The sequence below is a fragment of the Pan troglodytes genome, chromosome 2 (genome assembly GCF_028858775.2).
Source record: "Pan troglodytes isolate AG18354 chromosome 2, NHGRI_mPanTro3-v2.0_pri, whole genome shotgun sequence".
Taxonomy (NCBI): Eukaryota; Metazoa; Chordata; class Mammalia; order Primates; family Hominidae; genus Pan; species Pan troglodytes.
The window spans coordinates 125,634,191-125,658,656 of NC_086015.1; the positions used below are offsets into that span (position 1 = coordinate 125,634,191).

General features: G+C 39.0%; 1 protein-coding gene across 8 annotated transcripts; it reads right to left on the reverse strand.

The window, feature by feature from the left end:
• Window positions 1-709: 709 nt before the first annotated feature.
• Window positions 710-24,367, reverse strand: MIX23 (mitochondrial matrix import factor 23). Of its 8 annotated transcripts, XR_010155325.1 has the most exons (7): window positions 24,274-24,331; window positions 14,092-14,131; window positions 12,777-12,902; window positions 9,278-9,424; window positions 6,443-6,573; window positions 4,077-4,136; window positions 710-1,037 (listed from the first exon to the last, which is right to left on the reverse strand). XR_010155325.1 is itself a non-coding variant. In XM_063806188.1 (6 exons), exons 2-6 carry the CDS (start codon window positions 14,110-14,112, stop codon window positions 987-989), a joined length of 405 nt encoding a protein of 134 aa, XP_063662258.1. In that variant the 5' UTR covers window positions 14,113-14,131; window positions 24,274-24,331; the 3' UTR covers window positions 710-986. The 8 variants fall into 8 exon arrangements, 4 of the variants coding, with proteins under 4 accessions (XP_063662258.1, XP_516690.1, XP_009444559.1 ...); XR_010155324.1 differs by lacking the exon at window positions 14,092-14,131 and having other exon boundaries at window positions 24,274-24,367; XR_010155326.1 differs by lacking the exon at window positions 14,092-14,131 and having other exon boundaries at window positions 24,248-24,331.
• Window positions 24,368-24,466: the final 99 nt, after the last annotated feature.

Genomic DNA, 24,466 nt, shown 5'->3' on the forward strand with positions numbered 1-24,466 from the left:
CAATCTGGCAACTCAATGAGCTTAGCAGCAGACTCTTCCCCTAGACTCCAGACCAAAGCCCAGCCTGGGACTCAGCTTGATTTCAGCTTTGAGACCCTAAACAAAAAAAATTCCAGTCAAATCTGCCCATTTGGCCTACAGAACTGTAAGATACTGTTTGTGGTAATTTGTTAAGCAGCAATAGAAAACTAGTAACATAACCACTCCATACTAGAAAGTGGTTTTTTTTGCAAGGACCAAATCCTGTAATTACAGCAGGTTTGTTACTAACTCATTTGCTGTCATGCAAGCTCTTCCCTGCTTTTCCCTTTCCTGAATTTCTGCTTTCCTTTTCCATGACCATGGAAATACTCTCCAGGAAAGAATTCCACCAAAAATTAGTTTTTATATCTGAAAATAAGATCAGTTAAGGTACTAAAAGAAAACTTCTTTGGACATTGTCCAGCTTATAATACTGCCCTTTTGTAATCAACCCACAAAGATAAATCAAGGAATAAACTTATCAATAACCAAAAAGGTCCACATCCATGCCAATAAATTTATAAAAATTAAAAAAATACAATACACATCAGATATTGAAAGTGCATGCAAATTCTCTTATGAGAACTGTCTTACAACCTGACAGGATATTAAAAAAATAAAAACTAAAAATTCGATAAATAAATAAAAAGAGAACTGTCTCAACATAGAAAACAATCAAATAAATATGTACACTGAGTCAGAAAATTATTTTAATAGTTACAAAACTTTTTTTTTTTTTTTTTTTTTTTTACAGAATCAGTATAAAATAGCAGTTGATTTCTCCATAATTATCAGAATTATTTATACTTGAGGTCTTGGCTAAGTGGGGCTGAAATCAACAAAAGGTCTTGGACTGTTGGCTCAGAAATCATCCTAGAAAGCCCACCCTGTTGATATCTGTCATGCTTAGCTCTTATGAGATGACCCACTCCTTAAAAAAAAAAAAAAAAAAAAAGAATCTCTCTTTATTCATTCTTTGGAGGCTTGAAGTGAATTCGGCAGCGTTCATTAAACACCTAAAATATTGAAACAGAAACAAAAGTCATTGAGTTATCCTGCATAAATCAGGCCTGGAACTAAATTCAATTTAGTAGGCTTCAAAAGGCTATTACCATTTTTGTCCTAAGTCAACAGATTTAGGAAACAGAAGAGTTTCCTCAGCAGTTCAAACTGACTTATGAGGTGCCAAATGCACCGAAGGCCTTGACATCCATTTACAAGACAATTCTAATATTTTAATAAAATTTAAGTTACTTCGGGAAAAAATCATCAAGAGCCAGGTAATTTAGTTACTAGCAAACATTTCAATTTCATATTCTGGACATTTTTTAAACAACAACACAAAAATATCTAAAATAAGTTAAATAAAGAGTGCTCAATAACTAAATGTCCACATGGAACTGTGTTAAATAAAAATTTGGTATGGTTATTCAATGGAATACATGCAAGGTTAAAAATAATTTATGTTCTGATTTAAAAAGATCTCCAAGATTATCAAGGGAAAAAAACAAAGTGTGAATAGTACAGTTTCACTTGTGTAACAAAGGTAGAAAAATACACACACACATAAAATTAGAAAAGGTGTGAGTATCTGAAAGCATATACCATCTTTCAGAGGGGAGGGAAAGTAGGAGGTAGCTGAAGGAGAGGGACAGAAGGCAGAATTTTTACTGTATATTACTATTTTTAAATTTTTTAAACATTTTTAATATTAAAAAAATTTAAATCATGTCAAAAATTTTAAGTGTCCAATTATAACAATTCTGAAATTGAAAAGAATTTCTTCTCAGAATTTACCCCCATACATCATTAATGTAAAGAACAAATCACTTTTTAGGTTAAAAAAAAACAAACTACCTATGTTGGCTGCCATTGACTATTATAAAAATAAAAGAAAAATCTAAACACAGAGGTTGTGAGGTACTGTTACTCTATTTCTTTTTATTTATTTATTTTTTTGAGACGGAGTTTCGCTCTTGTCGCCCAGGCTGGAGTGCAATGGCGTGATCTCGGCTCACTGAAACCTCCACCTCCTGGGTTCAAGCAATTCTCCCGCCTCAGCCTCCCGAGTAGCTGGGACTACAGGCACCCGCCACCATGCCCAGCTAATTTTTTGTATTTTTAGTAGAGACGGGGTTTCACCTTGTTGGTCAGGCTGGTATCGAACTCCTGACCTCAAGAGACCCACTCACCTCGGCCTCCCAAAGTGCTGGGATTACAGGCGTGAGCCAGTAAAGTGCTGTGCCTGACCTATTATTCAATTTCTTAAGCTGAGTGGTAGATACATGAATATTCATTTTATTAATATTCATTAAATTCTACATGTCACATAATCTTTCGCATATGCATCTCACAATTAATAGAAAATATGTAGAAATTATATAGACTCTGTCTAGCCCTTTTGTCTTACAATTCATCTCACCCATTTCCAGCCCTGACATTTCCCTGAAATTCCCAATCAGACAAGAGGGAGGCTTCAGTTTAGTGGCCTTGACACACTGGTTGGGGTGATATATACAACTTGGCTGAGCTTCTCCAAATCCTTTTCCCAAATGATTTCCTATCCACTTCTGCTGGCCCACTGCACCAGAGCACCATGGCTACATTTTCTTCTTTTTAAAACAAGTAGGGGCCTCATCTTCTGTGGAGAGGATAGAACATATTTTCTTTAAAACTAATATTAAATTCAAAATATTTTACATATATCATAAACTTCTGCACTTGTTTTTTCAAGCCAGATGTTTCATTGTACCCCTTCCCCATCCAATCCCAAGAGTAAATATTATTTTTCCAGAGAATATAAATGGGAAATATTGCCAAATCCTCTCAAGTGACAGACACCTTATCATGTTGGTGGAAAGGGTAGGAATAGGAAACCTTGGCAAAGAGGATAAGATAGAGAAATGTGATAAAGCAAAGAAAGCCAATTTGTATTTTGCAATGTGTTCATGTCTCAGCAAGCTGGTACATTCTGGTTTTGGTTCAGCTAACCTCTCTTATAAGCATACAGTTTAACAACATTCCAGTAGTTAAATTCAAATGATAAAACAGAATTTTCTGTACATTTTCTAAGATTTAATAGATTTTTGCCCTTCATAAATCTTTTAGAGTTTTAGAGAGGGGTAAATGGATATACTTTTTCAGAAAACTAAAGTCAGAGTTTCATGAATTTTGACTATATGTAAGTTTCTGGGATCTGGTCCCCTAATCTAGTTCCTAACAAGAACTATGCAATGATAATAAGGAGCTTGTAAATCTATGAGCAATAAAAAGCCTTATCAGATACCAGTAAAACTACATATAATAACAAGTTTTATGATCAGGTAAGTTAGAAGACAAGCAACCGTATAGGTTACCTAATGATAGGAAAACTTAAGGAAAGTAACTGAGCTCAAAAAGGCTAATTTGAACAAATAGCCTCCTTGAAGGTTCTGAGTAGTAACTCTAAATAGCAACCATGCCTGTAATTAGTGTTAGGAGACATAGAGAATGTCTCTAATGCTGTTATCATGGCAGCTCATTCAGTTCTATCATATGCTTATAAAGCTAATTTTGTTTTGTTTTGTTTTGTTTTGGTTTTTCTTTTGGAGATGGAGTCTCATTCTGTTGCCCAGGCTGGAGTGCAATGGCTTGATCTCAGCTCACTCCAACCTCTGCCTCCTGGGTTCGAGCGATTCTCCTGCCTCAGCCTCCCGAGTAGCTGGGATTACAGGCTCATGCCACCACGCTAATTTTTGTATTTTTAGTAGACACCTGACTTCAGGTGACCCACCCACCTTGGCCTCCCAAAGTGTTGGGATTACAGGTGTGAGCCACCTTGCCTGGCCCTGTAAAGCTAATTGTTATAAAATGGCTCTAATTAGATGCTAACTGCATCCTGCTCTCCCTACCCTCCCCCCGCCCCCAAAAGGTTACAATCCTCAATTGTAAATGTAAACGAGTGATCTCTACTTTCCTTACAGCCTCAAGGCACTCTTTACTCCCCCTCCCTTGGTTTCCCTTTGCTAGTTCAGTTTCCCTCCTACTTCTTTCCAAACACCAACGTTATTTTATACCTTCCAGCTCCTGTCATTTACCACTTCTTCAACATTCAGTTCTGACTGCATCCATTTCAACTGCAAGAAAAAAAAAATTGAAGTTATAAAATTTAAAGAGCAAGAAAAAAATTGAAGTTATAAAATTTAAAGAGCTAAAACCACACTCATGTTTACCCAACAAAACCTGCTACTGCTCTAGTATTTTTGTCTGTTAATGGCAGAGTTTGGAAGCTTCTTTGACACAATCAGCTTTCCCCATATCTAATCAATTGCTAATCTCAAACTTTGCTGCATATCCTAATCACTTTGAGAGCTTTAAAAAACAAATATCCCAAGGCCAGTCAGTTCACAGAAGACATACAAAAGGCCAGTAAACATAACAAAATGCCAATCTTACTCCAGTATAAAGAAATGCAAATTAAGCCATAACATGGCAGAATGAATAAGTTTGATAAAACCTAACATTAGTGAAGGTATGTGAAAAGATATACTCATATATTCTTAGTAAGAGTATAAATTGTTACAAATTCTATGGAGGGCAATTTGGCAAGACTCATAGGAAATGTACATTCTCATGTCCTTGAACCCAGTGATTCCAGTTCTAGAGATTGATCATACAACTACAGACTTGCAAAGATAGCACGGAGGAAAAAAAGGACAAGGAAGTGCAAACCTGACCTGAATAGAGAATTAAGAAAAAAAACCCTCAGGGAGGAAAGAGAATATACATGGAAGTGATCTAGAAAGGCATGCGTTTCCTCACACCTTAACCATACAGTCAGAGGTCTCAGGCTAAAAATGCCAAGTCTTTCTAGCTTTCTTTATAACTGCCAACCTAATTACTCCAACAGAAAAGTAGCCAATTCCATTGCCAGGCCCTGAGAGCAGGACTCACCATACTACCAGTAGCATTTTGTTAGAGGACTTGAAGGGGAAAAAGCTGGCTAGTTCCAGGTAGAAGGCTTGAAAATATTCAGGAAAATGAGGAGAAAAAAGCATGAACTATAGGTTGATGCCAACTAAGAGGTTAACACCAGGATGATTTCCTCAGGCCAAAGTGAAGAACCCAGACCAGATTTGGGAACAAAATGTCAGAAAGCTCAACAAGATCTGGGCAAGCATGAATCTGACACCTAGGCCAAAGACCCTGGCCAACCAGGAGCGCAGTTCAGGCAGGAGGTTTGAGAAATTTGTGGCAACAACGATAAGAATGGAACTTCGGACAGATCCAATGGCTCCTTGCAAACTCCCTTCTTAGATTCAGAACTGGTGTCAAAGTGTAGGCCTGTACATATGGCTAGAACTGTGGAACAAGGAGAAGGACTGCATTCTGACAATTAGTCCTGTGCTGTGCAGTAGTAACAAGCCTGAAGAAGCCCACCAATGCAACCTAAGTTCCCATTTTAATCAGCCATACAGACCAAAATCATTAAAGCTCCACTTCTCTGACAAAGCCTGGACTGACTGCCAAAGAAATAATTTCAGTTGAAGAACAGTGTGAAAGTCACTAAGATAGTCTTCAAAACTGCTCTCAAATATTTAAAGGGATACTATGTAGAAAAGGGTTCAGAATTATCCTGGGTAACTCCAGAGAGAAGATTAAGAAGCAGTACTTATATATCATGGGAGCAGAATTTCACAATATGAAAATTTTCGAACATTAGAACTGTCCAAAAGAGAATACCCTGACACTGAGACAGGGAATCCTCCCCTGTCACAACACCCTGCCCTTAAGCAGTAGTGAAACAAAAGCTAGAAACCACTGGTTGGTGATATGACAAAGAGGATTAATGCAACAAATATGGAGTCCCAGAGACTCACGAAGGAAAGAAACTGCTACTTTGTAGCAGCCAATATGCTAACTCTTACTTACATCCTTGAATCCTCCCCGCACATGCCCCCAAGAAATAAGAAGTTATTAGGTATCAACTCCATTTTACAGATTCAAAATCAGACTTTTCAGAACAATTAATACACAAGGTTACAAAGCCACCAAGGTAGGTGGGATTTATTTCCTCAGAGCTGTCTGCCTTTGGATTATTTTTTAAAATTCTACAACATTGCAGATATTACAGCCAACTTCTAATACAATTTTATCGGTGCTACCAACAAACTGTCACCTTTGAGACAGTTGTCTTTGAGACTGTAGGTCTTCAACAGGTAAACTTAAGGCCACTAACATGTGATAGCAGTTATAGAGGTCCAGCAACGAAGGTGCTTTTTTTGAGTTAAATATTCAGGTAAACTAGTGGGGATTTTTGACTGGCATCTGTCTATAAATAAAATATACTCACTAAAGTATCTGACTATTAGTCACAACTTAAAGAAACTGACTGAATGCAGGGTCAGAAGAGATGGGTTAAAGTCCCAGTTCTACCACTTACTAGCTTGTGGCTTTGGGGGTGTCAGTTAGTATCTCAAGTATCTCTGAGTCTTTTTCCTCAGATAGAAAATGAAGAGGTAGAGCTGTACCATCTCCAAGAGCTCTCTCTGATTCCATAATCTTCATAGCAAACTTGAAAATTGAAAAAAAAAATTCACATTTCCTTATTTGCTTATGTACTACCCCATGGTTACCCCCAACCCTATATGTTATCAAGCTAGAAAGCAAACCTCATGCAACTCACTGATTGGTTTCTAAACCCTCCTTGCAGTGGTCATCCTGGTGATTCTATCTGGGCCCTAAAGACACAAGGGCAGATCTCAAGGCTGAGCAAATTGTGTGTCACAATCATTCCCAAACACTCAGTAGAGTTTTGAACTTTGCTCTCCACTAATGAGTCACTCTGTTGTTTGACTTGATCTGCAAACAGTGACTTTTCAGTTTTCAGTTTCCAATTTAACAGCCTTTGCCCTGCAGTTTCCTTTGTCAACACCTTCAAGAGCGTTGAAATACAAACTCCAAAATTACTAGACTTTCACCAGTTTTATATAAATTATCTATATGCTGGCTGGACACGGTGGCTCATGCCTGTAATCCCAGCACTTTGGGAAGCTGAGACGGGCAGATCACAAGGTCAGGAGTTCGAGACCAGTCTGGCCAACATGGTGAAACCCTGTCTCTACTAAAAATGCAAAAAAAAAATTAGCTGGACATGGTGGCAGGCACCTGTAACCCCAGCTACTAGGGAGGCTGAGGCAGGAGAATCTCTTGAACCTGGGAGGCGGAAGTTTCAGTGAGCCAAGATTGCACCACTGCACTCCAGCCCAGGCTATAGTGCGAGACTCCATCTCAAAAATAAATAAATAAATAAATAAATAAATAATCTATATGCCTTCATGAACAGCAAGGGGAGTAAGATCAACATCACTGCATAAGGTCACTGTCCAAGGGATCCACCAGTGCCTGTGGCATGAGCAGGTATGGAATACAGACCTGACGCAGTAGTCATGAACAAAGAGAGCAGCAAAGACAGTGGCTGAGTCCTGGATCCAGTGAGACATCCAGAATTGGCAGAATGATCGAAAAAGTGCAGCAGCCTGGCCTACTCACCTTGTGTGCAGCCAGCTACAAGGAAAGAGGTTTCTTTTCTTTTCTACTAATAGTTTTCAATAGATGACGAGGTCCCCTTTTCAAAGTTCAGCTACATCTACTAAACAAAGGGCAAACTTCATGACTGTGCAGTATGAAAAGCATGACTCAATCCCACAAGGATCCGTAAGTCACCTATTATGCCATCTTAAAATACAAACATGAAGTCAGGTGTGATGGCTCACACCTATAATCCTAGCACTTTGGGAGGCTGAGGAAGGCAGATCACTTTGAGCTCAGGAGTTTGAGATAAACCTGTGTGACATGGTGAGACTCCATCTCTACCCAAAATGCAAAAAATAAGCTGAGTGTGGTGGTTCGCGCCCGTAGTCCCAGCTACTGGGGAGGCTGAGGCAGGATTGCTTGAGCCCCAGAACCAGAGGTTGCAGTAAGCTGAGATTGCAACACTGCACTCCAGCCTAGGTGACAGAGTGAGACCCCGTCTCAAAAAACAAAAAAAAAAAAACCATGATTTTGATAATTGTACACTGGTCCTGTAGGAAAAGTCCCTGTTCTTAGAAATAACTAATGAGTTTAAGGGTAAAGTGGTACAATGTGTATAACATAGTCTCAAAATGGTTCATGAAAAAACTGTATTTATGCATACAGGTGTGTGGGGAGACAGGGAGAGGGAGGAAGGCAGGGAAGGATGAAGAGAAGGAGAGAGGGAGGGTGAAGAGAAGGAGAGAGGGAGGGTGAAGAGAATGAACTGTAAAGCAGGTGGGGCAACATATAAACAATAAGTGAATATAGGTAAAGGGCACATGGGAGTTCCTTACACTATTCTTACAACTTTTTGGTAAGTTTGAAATTATACAAGATAAAAAGTTACCCCCTAAGAGTCCCCTCAAAAGAAAGACAGCAATAAATCCCACATAATAAAATATGCTGTATTTTTCTATTGTTTCCTTGACACGTCACATACAAGTGCTGTAAAGAAACAGTTCTGCTGCATTAACTGTATTCTGAAGTCTACACCCTATCTACATTATAGTTGATTTGGGAAAATAAGGCTTCCTCTGACACATCCCTAGGTAGGTACTTGCTGTTTTCTTAAAAGTAAAAACACTGCAGGGATAGGGGAGGAAATGGGAAAAAGTCACGTCCAAGAAAAAGCCAAAGATCCCTAGCAACTTTTACACAGTAGGGAAATAAATTATAATGAGGTACAAGTAAATCTGGTTATATTTAAATCATACTATATTTTTATGGCTAACGAGGGTAATATCCTGAAGTTAAATAGTCTATATTACATTTCAGCAGATTTCTACAGAATGAAACTGGAGCTATTTCCAAAATATATTAGAGATGTTTTTCTCAGGTTATGTCTCAAAAGGCAGATACTGTACAGATGTGATTTCCCCAGAATTTCTGATGTGGTACTTCACCTGTAGTGATCCCTTGTCTTTAATAGTGGGAAAGAAACAAAGAAATGAAAATAAATTATGACTGTGCTTATTTTAGACAAAGCTGCTATGCTGCATTTGTTCAAGAAGTGCACATTAATTTACCAATTAATAACTAAACATAATAAAATAAAGCTCACTAAAAATGAAGCACTAATCTCTTGATCATTTTTTTAAGTAACTGCCATATTATATGCCAAAATTTTCATATTAAAAATTTTACTTTGAAGGCTACAATTGGAAAAACTTTGCCTGAGAAATGTTAATTCTGTTCAACTTACCTTTGTCTGCTCTTTTCTAAGTTGCTTTAATAACGTTAAATCGTCCAAATTCTTTTCTCTCTCTTCTCGGAGGTTTTTTACTACTGCTGAAGTCTGGGCTATACAATTTTTTATGACTCTGTCTCTACTGGCATGAGCTGCCATCAACTAAAAGAACAAAGGAATGAAAGGAGAAAAAAAAACTGCATAAATTTATCACATTTTAGTGTTTTTCAAAAAAATCCTTGAGACTATAGAAATTCAATACTTTCTAAAACAATTTCTGACGACTGAAACCATGAAAGAGAAGATTGTGTTGAATCAGCTACCTCATCTAAAAACATAACTGGCAGCATCCCTGAGGGTGGAAGGTATGAGGTCTGGGGCTGTCCTCTTCCTCAATATGCTCCTGGTATTGACTTCAGCTTTCCTTCTGCATTCCCCAAGCTGGGCTTTTCTCACTTCAGTTTCCTCTGCCCTACACCACTGACTTTCCCCATGATTCCATTCATGTGTTCCTCTATTCTACAACCACCCGCACACACCTGGCCACTTAAACGGCTATTCTTCCTCTCTTTGTCCTTTCATATTTTTTCCTGTCTCACATTGTCAACAAGTGAAAGAAATTATAAACTAAGTCATGTATAGAAGATTTCATTACAATAAATAACAAAGAATGCTACCTTTACCTTCGCAAGACAGAGCCCTTTTCAAGATTATAAAATATAAGTATTGATAAGGAAAACTTATATATGAAGCACAGATTAGTGGTTGCATCAATTGTGTGTGCTGATTGAAATTAAGGATGTCTGACAGAACAACTCTTGATAACCTCCATCTTAATGCAACAAATTAATAAAAACAGTTCTCATTTATTTCCCATCTTGATTCTAAAGTATCATGGTCATGTTTCAAACATACTTCCATAATCATAGCCACATTTTGATAATACCCCAAAATCTGCATTTGTTAAACATTGTTTCAAGTTCATAGACTTTATTGTTCAGTATTGATTTTTATGTTTACCATGGGAATAAATAATGTAAAGCTAGAAAAATGTCATAGATTGAAGGGAATATGCTCTAATAAGATCTCATTGAAATTTACAAGTTTTACCTTGAGTATACTTTTGAGATTTGAAATTTCTAAAATGAGTGCTTCCTAATAACCTTACTGATCAACTCCTAGGAAGAAGCGTTATTTGAAAAGGCAAATATCCCTTCTTCAGCTACAGAAGGAAGCTGGGTCAAGGATTAAAGTCAGGGTGAACATGAGCAACTTGGATATTTCATAGAGTTCTGCTTCTTGACTGACATAATACTTAAGGGAACTCAGTGGTACTTATTGGTATGGGCACTCTGCTGCAGGCTCGATCCCTGGCACAAAGCTACTTGAAAAATTAAGCTTTACTTGATATACATGTTGCTGAATCCTTCCAGGATATAGATACAGAGAAAAACTCAAACACACACACAGGATTTCCAAAACAGAAGAGTTCTAAATTTAGTATGCAAGCTTATCTTGATTCAACAAGGAGATAAAAAACAACAACTTGTGATTCTCACAGGGCCTGTTAAAAAAAAAATGATAGCAGTAGCAGCAAACATTTTTTTGAGACAGGATCTTGCTCTGTCACTCAGGCTGGACTGCGGTGGTGTGATCTTGGCTCACTGCAACCTCTGCCTTCTGGGCTCAAGCAATCCTCCTGCCTTAGCCTCCCAGGTAGCTGGGACTGTAGGCGCACACCACTACGTCCAGCTAATTTTTGTATTTTTTGTGGAGATGTGGTTTCGCCATGTCACCCAGGCTTGTCTTGAACTCCTGGACTCAAGTGATCCTCTCACCTCAGCCTCCCAAAGTGTTGGGATTACAGGTGTGAGCCACTGCACCTGGCCAGCAATATTTGTATACAAAACACTTAGTACTGTAAGCACTTTATAACTCAATGCGCCAACAACTCTATGAACTAGGTACCATTATTATACTATTTTACAAATATTAAAACTGAGGCAGACAGCCGGGCATGTTGGCTCACGCCTGTAATCCCAGCACTTTGGGAGGCCAAGGCGGGTGGATCACTTGAGGTCAGCAGTTCGAGACCAGACTGGCCAACAGGGTGAAAACCCTATCTCTACCAAAAAATACAAAAAAAATCAGCCAGGTATGGTAGCGTGTGCCTGTAGTCCCAGCTACTTGGGAGGCTGAGGTGCAAGAATCATTTGAACCCAGGAGGTGGAGGCTGCACTGAGCTGAGATTCTGCCACTGTACTCCAGCCTGGGTGACAAAGTGAGACACTGTCTCAAAAAAAAAAAAAAAAAAAAAAAAAACTGAGGCAGAGGTTATGTGACATAATCAAGGTTACCCAGCTAGGAGGTAGCAGATGTGAGATTAATCTAGATCTAGAGTCCATATTGTTAATCACTACACTATAAACGTCTAGGTTAATAGGAAGATTGTAAATGGAAACAATTTTATAGATTACAGAGATTATATGAGTAGTGAGGTGAGAGAGGAAGTATCACCAAAGTGACCATAAATTCTAGTTCTTCAGACAGAGGTACCCAAAGAAAGTGAACTGTCAAACAACCTCATAGCCAATTAGGACTAGGTCCCATCCTGTTGACTCCCAATACTGAATTCTACTCATTAAAGTCCACAATCTTATGATTTTCTCAAAGAAGACTTACCTGCTCATTTAAAATAACATACTTTAACACAGAACAAAAATATCAGTAGTTAATGCTCTGAATTTAACTGACATGGATAAGCTTGTCCAAAACTGATCTGAGAAAGGCAGTTTAGGTTTTAAGGATGCCTTCTTTATGACTATGAATCCAAACAGTAACCTTGTGGTAGAGCTTAAAATATCAAGTGTCATTTGAACTTTAGCTTCCAAATTACTGAAAGAATATAGGTAAATAAACTATAAAAAAGATTTTGCTGCATCATTATTTCCTTCTGCTTTTGGAGATTAAAAAAAAGAAATAAAGGGGGGCAATGAAAAATATATACTTGAGAAACCAAAGCCTCAGGAAAGGACAACTGATCCACTGGCTTTCCTTCTCTCCCAGTTGCCAAATGCTTCTATTCCCCTTCCTGAGGAGTGACAAAAGAAGATTTAAAGGTGTGAAGGGTTTTAATTCTTCCTTGTACCAGCTGCCTGGCTTTTTAGGACTGACGTGCTCACAGTCCTGGCTCTTGTTACTGTTTTACTTCACTGTTTCACTCTCCTCCTTTCATTCCTTTGTACATAAGGTCTCCTCAAGTTAAAGGCTACAAAACAACTGCTCCCATTCTTTAGAACCATTTCTTCCCAGGTTTGGTAAGATTTCACAAGCGTAAGGTCACACATTTTCTTTAATGTGTAGTAACCAGATCAAAACTTATATACACCATCAAGTATAGGCAAAGAAAAGATGTCATTCCTTTAGTCACAGTCGAGTTACAAGATAACTGATTTCTTATTCAGCCTGCAAAGAAAGGCATGAAAGAAGCAGAAGACTCAAAAAATACACTTACAGACTCATAAAGTTGTTTACAGGTTTGGCTGGCATCAATTTTCCCTGCAAAGGAAGCTGTTGGAACCGTAGTGTTTAATTCATGTACTATTCTGTCATCAATTGTCCTCATCACCTTGAGTAATTCCTATATGTATTTAAAATAAAAGAATATAACCCAAATGGAAAGTTAGTGACAAAAAATAAGCATTTAAGTAAAAAATAAAGCTCTTGGATATTTTACAATCCTTTAAGTCAGGAGTGAGGAAACCAAGCCAAATACATGCAACCATAAGAAAATGTTCAAGGACAATAGGTAGGTTAAGTAATGGTAATCCTAACAGTGGGCACCAACTCTGCCTCCTTGGCTCAAATGTGATTGTCTTAAGGGTTAAGACTGTTTTACTCATGTTGAAATCCCATTTGCTGGCATGGTGTTTAGCAAACAGTGTATGCTCCTTCCACCTTCAGCATACAGCCAATAAAGTGTACTACTAGTTTTTACTTTTTCTTAGTAACCATAGCTCATATGTTCCAAGGATCCCTCTTACCTCAGAAAGCCTCCAACTCTCAAAAAAAAAAAAAAAAAAAAAAAAAAAACCAACAGAAAAATAATATCAAAAGGGCAGGGAACTTAAAAAGACTGGTAGTAAGTACCTATACAGCACAACCCCTCCTACCCACATATGATCAGTGTACTTCTTTTCACTTGTCACTAGAGAAAGGCTGGACATCAGCTACATCTCGTCTTCAGTTAAACTCTGGGAGAAGTTTCTGGCAGTATATCTTTCTCTTTCTTTTTAGTTTCTCAAATTTACAAAATATTCAAACAAGAACAACAACAACAACAACAACAACAACAAAACACAGCCACTTAAAAAGCATCAAGAAAATGGCTGGGCACAGTGGCTCACACCTGTAATCCCAACACTTTAGGAGGCTGAGGCAGGAGTATCACTTGAACCCAGAAATTTGAGACCAGCCTTAATGACAGACATAGTGAGACCCTGTCTCTACAAAAAAAAAATTTTTTTTAATTAGCCAGACATGGTGACTCATGCCTACAATCCTAGCTACCTGGGAGGCTGGGGCAGGAAGATCACTGAACCCAGGAGTACAAGGCTGCAATGAGCTATGATCACACCACTGTAATCCTGCCTGGGCAATAGTAAGACCCTGTCTCTTAAAAAAAGAAAGAACGAATGAAAATAAAACAGAATTATATAATACTAGGAATATACTTATTATTGAAAACATCCAAGTTAATATTCAATATTAATATGTATTAAAAGCAACGTTTGATTCTTTTTCCCTCAATATACTATGCTACTTCTTACCTTTGCCAAACTTAAATCCATGACTGAAACCAACTCCTTTCTTTCCTCGTCCATTTGTTAAAATAAAAATTATTATTATTATTACTTTCATTTTAGAAAAGTTAGAAAAAAACTTTAAATAAAAATCATCCATAGTTAACCATTATCAACATTTTAATATGTCCCTTTGGTCTTTTTTCTACACATACCTATTAATGTTTTTATACAACTGAGGTATTATGTAACATTTTAAAATCTGGCTTCAAGACATTATATTATGAGCATAATATAATGTTGCTAGAAATGTCTTGAAAGTTTTTTTTTTTTGAGACAGGGTCTCACTCTGTTGCTCAGGCTGGAGTGCAGCGGCGCGATCTTGGCTCACTGTAACCTCTGCCTCCTGGGCTCAGGTGATCCTCCCACCTCAGCCCCTCAAATAGCTGCGACCACAGGCATGTGCAATACACCTTGCTAATTTTTTTGTATATTTTTGTAGAGAGAGGGTTTCACCACATGGCCCAGGCTGGTCTTGAACTCCTGGACTCAAGCGATCCACCGGCCTCAGCCTCCCAAAGTGCTGGGATTACAGGCAAAAGCCACCGCACCCAGCCCTGAAGGTATTTTAAATAGTTGCGTTTAAGTATTCTATCGTGTTCAAGCACAACTCATTTGGCCACTTTCTCATTAACAAACATTTAGGTTGTTTCCAATTATAAACCATTCAGTCCATTCAATCTAAGTCTGTAGTCTAGATTCTGTTCTATCATTCCACTAATTTTTAATTAGTGAATTTAATGGCCTTTTCTATACCTCAATCTAGAAGTGAAACGGCTTGCAGAAGGCTCATAATTCAGACTAATAAAACACTAGCAAATATCAGGTCTAAAACCAAGTTCATTATCTTCTCGTCCTGTATTTTTCTATTTTTTTAATAGTATTCTCTGTAAACTGGAATTCTTAAGGAATAATCTCAATGTATTCATTGGGCAACCACCACACATAGTGAAGGATATATGTATTGTGCTTAAGTGGTAAATTCCAAACAAATGATGGCAGTACTATTTGGGGAGTCCAAAAAAAAAAATAGGTAAGTAGAAGACAGGGACCCACCTTGCCACTTTACCTCCTATGACTGGCCTATTTTTTTTTTTTTTTTTTTAAAGCCCCTTTAAATTCTCTTTCAAAACCTTCCTTTTCGCTATCTAAACTGAACTGATCTTCTGAGGCCAAGGGTTAAGTTGTACCTTTTGGATAGAGGTTTCCTTGGTTATGAAAGCCCTCAGCAATATTTGTCTTTAAATAATGCAGCAGTAAGAGACAGTATCACAGAGCTCATTATTTATTAACTCATTCTTCATATAATTACTGTCATCCCTTAGTATCCATGGGGGTTTGGTTCCAGGTCCTCCTATGGTTAACAAAATCCAAGGATGCTCAAGTCCCTGATATAAAATGGCACAATATTTGTATATAACCTATGCACATCCTTCCATATACTTTAAATAATCTCTAGATTACTTATATCTAATACAATATAAATGCTATGTAAATAGGTGTTAGTTACACTGTATTGTGTAGGGTATGATAACAAGAAAAATGTCTGTACATGTTCAGTATGGATGCAACTTTTTTTTCAACTATCTTCGATCCACGGTTGATTGAATCCATGGATGTAAAACCCATAGATATGGGAGGGCCAACTGTCCTATGTCTAGCATGTGTCAGGCACCATTCAAAACATCAAGGCTACAGTAGCGAATAAAAGAGGTCCTTGCTCTTATAGAGCAAAATTCCTGAAGGGGGAGATAGAAATTAAACAAGTGTCCTATAAACAAGATAATCTCAGATACTAAAAAGTATATGAAAAAGAAAACAAACTAAGGTGATGAGATGAAGAGTGACTGAGTTGTGCTTGGGGGCTACTTCAGATAGACATCAAAAAAGGCTTTTCTGAGGATGTAACATTTGAGCTAAAATCTAAATGACATGATTGAACCAACGATAGGAACATCTGGGCTGGGGGTGGTGGCTCATGCCTGTAATCCCGGCAATTTGAGAGGCTGAGGCAAGGTAGGAGGATTGCTTGAGCCAAGGAGGTTGAGGCACTGGTGAGCCATGATTGCACCACTGCACTCCAGCCTGGGCAACACAGCGAGACTCTGTCTAAAACAAACAAACAAACAAAAAAACTGGTAGCACTAGAATTAAGGAGAGGTAGTTGGACTTAGGATATATTTTGAAGATAGAGCTAACAGAAATTGCTGAATTGGTGGTCAGGGACGAGAAAATAAAATAGCATGACTTTCAGGCTTGGGGCCTAAGCATCTAATTGTATGGAAGTGCCATTAACTTATGGTGGGGGGAGACTGGGGAAGGAAGAGACTTGGAAAGAGTAGGAACATCAAGAGTTGTATTCTGACTCAGGCTATCTGGTGATTACTGTTCATTGTCTGTATGTGGCAATAGTATGGTGTTAGAAAGTTGTAATCTTTTGGAGATATAGACAGAAATTTTACAGAAAAAAATGATATGGTATTTGGGATGACCTCAAAATGATCGGATTAGGGTGGGATAAGTGGTAGTAGCGAACAGATGAAACAAGAGTAGCCATGAATTAGTTAGTTGTTGGAGTTGGGGGATGGGTACATGAGCGTTTGTGGTACAGCCTTCTTTTGTGTTATGTTTAAAATCTTGCATAATAAAACTTTTTTTTAAAGTTTTGTTGTGGCAACAGATATTGGTAAGCATGCAGAGAAAAGGGAACGCTTATACACTGTTGACGGAAATGTAAATTAGTACAACCTCTATGGAATATGTGGAGATTTCTCAGAGAACCAACAACAGAACTACCATTTGACCCAGCAGTCCCACTACTGGGTACTTACCCAAAGGAAAATAAATCATTATATAAAAAACACACCTAGAGGATGGGCACAGTGGCTCACGCCTGACTTTGGGAGGCCGAGGTGGGTGGATCATGAGGTCAGGAGTTCGAGATCAGCCTGACCAACATGGTGAAACCCCATCTCTACTAAAAATACAAAAATTAAACTGGCATGGTGGCGCGCACCTGTAATCCCAGCTACTTGGGGAGGCTGAGGCAGGAAAATCACTTGAACAAGGGAGGCAGAGGTTGCAGTGAGCCGAGATCGTGCCACTGCATTCCAGCCTGCCTGGGCAACAGAGAGAGACTCCGTCTCAAAAAAAAAAAAGAAAAAAAAGACACCTGTACTTATATGTTGATCACAGCACTATTCACAGCAGCAAGCTAAGTGTCCATCAACAGTTGACTGGATAAAGAAAATATGGTGTACGTATACACACACATATATATAGAATACCATGCAGCCACAGAAAAGAATGAAATCATCCAGGCGTGGTGGCTCACGTCTGTAATCCAGCACTTTGAGAGGCTGAGGTGGGTGGATCACCTGAGGTCAGGAGTTCAAGACTAGCTTGGACAACACGGTGAAACCCCATCTCTACTAAAAATCCAAAAAAATAGCTGGGTGTGGTGGTAGGTGCCTGTAATCCTAACTATTTGGGACTCTGAGGCAGGAGAATAGCTTGAACCCAGGAGGTGGAGGTTGCAGTGAACCAAGATTGCACCATTGCACTCCAGCCTGGGAAACAAGAACGAAACTCTGTCTCCAAGTCTCCAAAAAAAGAAGAAAAATTATGAAATCATGTCCTTTGCAGCAACATGGATGGAGCTGGAGGCCATTAAGTGAAATAACTCAAAACAGAAAATCAAATACCAAATGTGCTTGCTTATAAATGGTAGCTAAACAATGGGTACATATAGACATAAAGATGGAAAGAATAGACATTGGGGACTCCAAAGGGCAAGGGTAAGGAGGAAGGTGGGGGGTGAAAAATTACCTGTTGGGTACAATGTTCATAATTTGTGTGATGGGTAAATTAAAAGGCTATCAAGCAGGTGCAGTGGCTCACGCCTGTAATCCCAGCACTTTGGGAGGCTGAGGTGGGTGGATCACGAGGTCAGGAGTTTGAGACCAGTTTGGCCATGGCAAAACCCCGTCTTTACCAAAAATACAAAAAATTAGCCGGGCATGGTGGCGCACACCTGTAGTCTCAGCTACTTAGGAGGCTAAGGCAGGAGAATTGCTTGAACCCAGCAGGCAGAGGTTGCAGTGGGCTGAGATCACGCCACTGTACTCCAGCCTGGGTGACAAAGCGAGACTCCATCTCAGAAAAGAAACCTGTATATGTACCCCCAAATCTAAAATTTTTTAAATTAGAAAAAACAAAAAACAAAGCTCTGTTTTGGACTTGTTAACTTGTTTGAGATGCCTATTAGATATCTGAGTAGAAGAGTGGAATAGAAAGTAGAGTATGCCAGTCTGACACTGATCGGGGTGGAGTTATATTAATAAACTGATGTTCTTTAAAACCATGAAACTAGAAGAGATCACTGGAGGAGACTGTAGAAAGCGAAGGAGGCCAATGATTAAGGAATTCTTACATCTAAAAGTAAAGGAAAAATTCTGTGATGTCACGGAAGTCAGAAGAAAGGTTTAACGGAGGGATTGGTCATTTGTGTTGAATGTTACTAACTCAAGAATTATATGGGGCCAGGTGTGGTAGCTCACATCTGTAATCCCAGCTCTTTGGCAGATTCAGGCGGGAGGACTGCTTACGGCTAGGAGTTCAAGACCAGCCTGGGCAACACAGTAAGACTCTGTCTCAACAAAAGTAAAAAATTTAGCCAAGCATGGTGGCATGTGCCTGCAGTCCTAGCTACTTGGGATGCTGGGGCAGAAGGATCACTTGAGCCCAGGAGTTCAAGGTTACGGTTACCTATGATGTGCCACTGCCCTCCAGCCTTGGTGACTATGTCTCAAAAAAATTTTTAATGAATAAATAAATGATTATATGAACAGAAATTAAACTTTTAAACTTAGCAGGATGGAAATCAAGGATGACCTTAAAGAGAGCCATATAAATAGAGTGTTTAATGGACTGAAAAGGTAACGTGGCTTAAGTACACAGAGAAAGATAAAACATGGTGTAACATGAGGTCCATTATTAGAGGTCATATGATAGGATTTTAGTCTTTTCTGAGACCCACAGGGAACCAAACATGTGTTTTCTGTTGTGATTAAGGTTACATGATCAGATCTGTGTTTTAAAATGACTGCTTAAAGTGGACTGCAGAGGAACTAGAGTAGGTGTCAAAAGATCAGTTAGACGACTGCAGCAATCCACGTGAAAGATTACATCGTTTGACATTTCCTGGGGTTTTTATTGACTCTGAACTTTAACCAGTTTTGAGTTTGAACACTTTAGCCCGATTCATCTCCAATAAAACAATTTGGACATACTACTAAATTCCTTACATAGCAATGGGAATCTATCCACATTAACTATGTAATGAGTCCATCAATTTTATTGTCTTACCAGTGGAACCTATGGATTATCAAATAGTCATGTAGTGCTTAATGACAAGGAAACATTCTGAGAAACGTGTCATTGGGTGATTCTGTTGTGTGAACATCACAGAGTGTACTTACACAAACCTAGATGGTATGGCCTACTTACACACTTAGGCTATATAGTATAGATGATTGCTTTTAGGCTACAAACCTATACAGCAGGTTACTGTACTGAATGCTGTGGGCAACTGTAACACAGTGATACTTGTGTATCTAAATATATCTACATATGGAAAAGGTGCAGTAAAAATATGGTGTTATAATCTCATGGGACCACCGTTGTATATGTAGTCAGTCACTGACTGAAACATCATTATGTGGAGCATGACTGTGTATCAATTTTTCTGTGTGTACTAGAGAATTATCAATATATGATCTAGAGCTTGCCTTTAACATGGCAGACATTAGCCACGTGAGATTATTTAAATTAAAATTAAATGCAATTTAAAATTTAGTTCCTTAATTGCACTAGTCACATTTCAAGTATTCAAGAGCCACCTGTTGCTAGTGGCTATCATATGGAGATAGCATAAATGCAAAACATTTCCACCATCACAGAAAGTCCTACTGGACAGTGCTATATTCTAGAAAATATAATGACAACCCCTAAACTGATAATGTACTTGTTCAGGAATTGCTGAAAACTGTATGCCATTCTTAAATGTCACAGAAGAGATACCAGAAAAGCTACAGAGAAAGAAAAAAAGGGAGGTAAAATGATTGGGGAAGGAAACATTGTAGCGAAATAAAGTGTGGCTGATGAAGTAGTAGAGGCATGCCATTTAGTCAATCATTTCAGCTATGAAAAGAAGGAGATTCGAATTTTATTTATAGGAACCTGTTGAGAACAGTGAATGTTCTGTCCAACATAGTAGCCCCTCAGTGTTTTTGTGGTGTAATGAGACAGGAAGTGATTTCTTTCAAAATTGAAAAGGGAGAAGGAAAAGAACTGTAAACCGTCTCACCAGGCTCACATTTCTTCACAGGGAAAAAAGTGCCAAAGCTTAGTTAAGGCAACTCCAAGAGGTTCTAGGCAAAAGTTTGGGCTGCCCTCACACATTGTGAGCAAACGAAGGTGAATGAAGGCACAAAAATGCTGCCATTGAATTATGTGGATCATCCATAAGGAATTACTGACTACCTACCTGAGGCTTAGCCCCAATGGCATACACTCCTGTCCAGAAATTCACCAAGAAAATACATAGAAGACACCCCTGAACAGAACAGACATTATACACAATAAACTGCAACACCTGTCCACAGAAATAACACAGAAATACACACAGTTCAATGGTTCTCTGAAGGCTGCATCTTGTGTAGAACCCTCATGAGCTTCTAAACATTAAATCACAGCCAAAGATAACTTTATAAATTCTGTATACCCCCAGCTTCTTCTATCTTTCATCCTCCTCAAAACAAGAAGAGATCTGATATATCATGAACCTCTCATTGTAGGCTGACTCTGAAATTATGCAGGCGTTTTTCTTGGAATGCATTTTATGTCTTCTCTCTAATTGGTGGGGTAAAAATCTCATCCTCTTGGAAGGCAATTTAGGTATTGAAGGAGTGCCTATATTTAGTAGTGGGCAGGGGTAGAGAAAACTTTCTGTTGCCCCTACAATTATACTATAGTCTATTCCTAAGATTCATTCTCAGGTAAAGTTATTTTATAATTCTACATATTTTTTAGGGTACATAGGGGTGAGGAGTAGGAAAGGGGCCATTATATAACTAAAATACACTGTACTCCAAAGAATGATATGGAACTCCCTTAACCTTTCCTCTCCTCTCCCTTTGCCTGATGGTACCCAGAAGTAATGTCATTGGTACTTGACATCAAAGTCCCTTTTACATGATGCTCTTTTCAGACAGATCTGGTTCCTCAAACTCTATTTTTACATCAAAGCTCCCACGGTGCTTCCCCCAAACCAGAAACACAAACTTGTCTACGACTGCCAGAGTCCTCTAACACCCAGCATCCCCAGGACAGGAATAGAAAGCAGCCCTGTAAGCATAAAAGAAACCATCATTGATGCTAGAAAATAACCTATTTAGTACCTAATTACAATGTGATTCAAAAATCACTTATGTGTCAATGAATATTCCTAATAGAAATACTAATATTTAAACATGCATGTTGAAGTGCTGGGGGGTGGGTATGATGAAAGAGACACGTATGAGGACAATAATAAGAGACATGACAAGAGGCACTTTGGGATTGGATTTTAAAAGGTCTTATATGCCATGTTAAGAAGTTTATATCTAGTCATACGAACCCAAAACTCAAAAGCATAGCTTAGATTATAAAATTCAGAATATAATAGCATATGCCACAGTATTATGGAGATTAGATTGAAGGGGGAATATAGTAGAGAAAAAAAGTGCCAGAAGATAGGAAGGCCTGTTGCAAAGCTAGTTTCAAAAATGATATGGGCCTAAACAAAGCCACTGGCAGTAGTGATGAATCTTCCTAAAGCACCTCTTTGATCATCTCACCCCTCTGCCCAAAAAGGACTCCCTAACTCACACTTGACACACAAGGCTTTCCACAAATCTGGTTGCAATCTTGTGTAATCCCAATGTGCCCCTGTATGAATAATGTGTTCTAGCAATACTGATTTTCTATTTCCCTTAAATACATAAAACTTTTTTGTCTATTATCCTATTGCCTCTGCCTAGAATACCCCTAGTCCCTGCCTGCCTAAGGCCCAACTCTCTAAATTCTTTCAGCATTTTATTCTTTTTTTTTCCCAATATTTTCTACATTTTATAGCCCTACTTAGATTACGTTCCTTGTTTTATACTCCATCCACTGGGTTTCCGCAAGTGCCAGGAGACTAGTAGGTATCTGTTACAGGTTGAATTGTGTGTCCCCAAAATTCATGAATCCCTAATCCCCAACATGACTGTATCTGGAGATAAGGCCTTGAGGTATGTAATAAAGGTTAAACAGAGGTCATAAGGGTGGGCCCTAATCCGATAGAACTGATGTCCCTATAAGAAGAGGAAGAGATAGGCTGGGCGCCATGGCTCACGCCTGTAATCCCAGCATTTCGGAAGGCTGAGAGGGGTGTGGATCACCTGAGGTCTGGAGTTTGGAACCAGCCTGGTCAACATGGTGAAACCCCATCTCTACTAAAAATACAAAAATTAACCGGGCATGGTGGTGGGCACCTGTAATCCCAGCTACTCAGGAGGAGAATCGCTTGAACTCGGGAGGTGGAGGTTGGAGTGAGCCAAGATTGTGCCACTGCACTCCAGCCTGGGGGATAGAGCGAGACTCTGTCTTAAAAAAAAAAATAAAAAAAAAAAAATAAAAAGAGGAGGAAGAGATAGCAGAGATCCTTCTCCTTCCAGGTGCAGGCACAGAGAAGAGATAGTGACATAGAGAAGACATGGTGAGAAAGCAGCCATTTACAAGCCAGGAAGAGAAGCCTTACTATAACTAATTCTGATGGCACTCTTTTTCCCCCCTTAAATCAAACTGTATAGCCTAGAAACTGATGGCAGCTTAATCTTGGACTTCTAGTCTCCAGAACTGTGAAAAAATAAATCTCTATTGTTTAAGCCACCTAGCCTGTGGTATTTTGTTATGGCAGCCCTAGCGGACTAATACAGTATCTAATAAATTCTTGAATGCATGCTAAAATGGGATTCTAGGCACTCGATTTTAAACATTCTTTTCTGGATTTTATTTCAATTTGGAAATAGGATATTTTACAGAAGTACTAAATCTAATTTTTATAATGAAAAAGTAAGAGTTGCAAAAATTTTAAACACTTTAGGCCGGGCGTGGTGACTCACGCCTGTAATCCCAACACTTTGGGAGGACGAGGCAAGAGGATTATTTGGTGAGACACTGTCGCTACAAAATTTCTTTTAAAAAATTACCCGGGCGTGGTGACACGTGCCTGTAGTCCTAGCTACAGGGAGGCTGAGGCAGTATTCAAGAATACCACTACCTTCAAACCGTTCAAAGTACAAAGCTTACTACAGATAGGTCAATTTTTCAGTATCTTGGGTTAGTTAATAATGCAATACATATTTAAGATCATGATTTTGGAATTCAACTTTGTAACTAAACAGAAGCACATTTATGACTGAATTGGAACAGATAACTTTAATGGCAACTTGGTCAAAACCAGATCCCTATTCTTGCATTCAGGTGTTAATAATTAGCCCTAGGTCTCTGATATTTGAACATAAAAAGGCAAAACCTTTAAATATTACATCTTCTCTAATGGGCAATGATACTAGAGCAGGTACTATAATTAATCCTCCCTCCAAGCTTCCATACGTCCTGTCCCACAAAAATAGTAAATTGCACCAAGTATTTGTTTTATCAACTAAATAGCTCTTCTGCACCTTCTTCTCTCCCACAGAAACTCTACTTACAAAAGTAGGAGAGGAATGGCAGAAGCTGGAAACTGAGTTCAGGGAACTGCTACAAGATTGTTACAATCCTTATCCACGCATCCCGAGCTTTACCACAGCAGATTACCCAGAGCTTCCCAGTCAAGGCCGGAGAGCCGCGGAGAGAACTATGACCCCCCTCCTCCCTCCTCCTACAGAGCAACCTCGCTCCCTAAGGCCAAACCCGCGCCCCCCATGACCTCCAATGGCTCGAGAAAAGAGCTTTGAATTGCCCGCTTTTTCCAAAGCTGGTTCATACTCCCTCGCAAAGCAGGGAATAGGGTCTGGGGACAAAAGGAGGCACATGCCTGCCACATGAGGAAAACCCCATCACCTGGAACTCGGCGAACTCCTCACAGTTCACACCGCCACTGGGCGCCGCCATATTGGACAAACACGAGGACCCCGCTGCAGGCCAATCACCGCGGAGCAAAGGTGACCGCGGAGCCGCCTGACAAAAAATATAGTACGAGGGGAATCCTTAGGAAAGCTGAGTGCAAGGCTTGAGTTCAACGTGGTCCGCATCC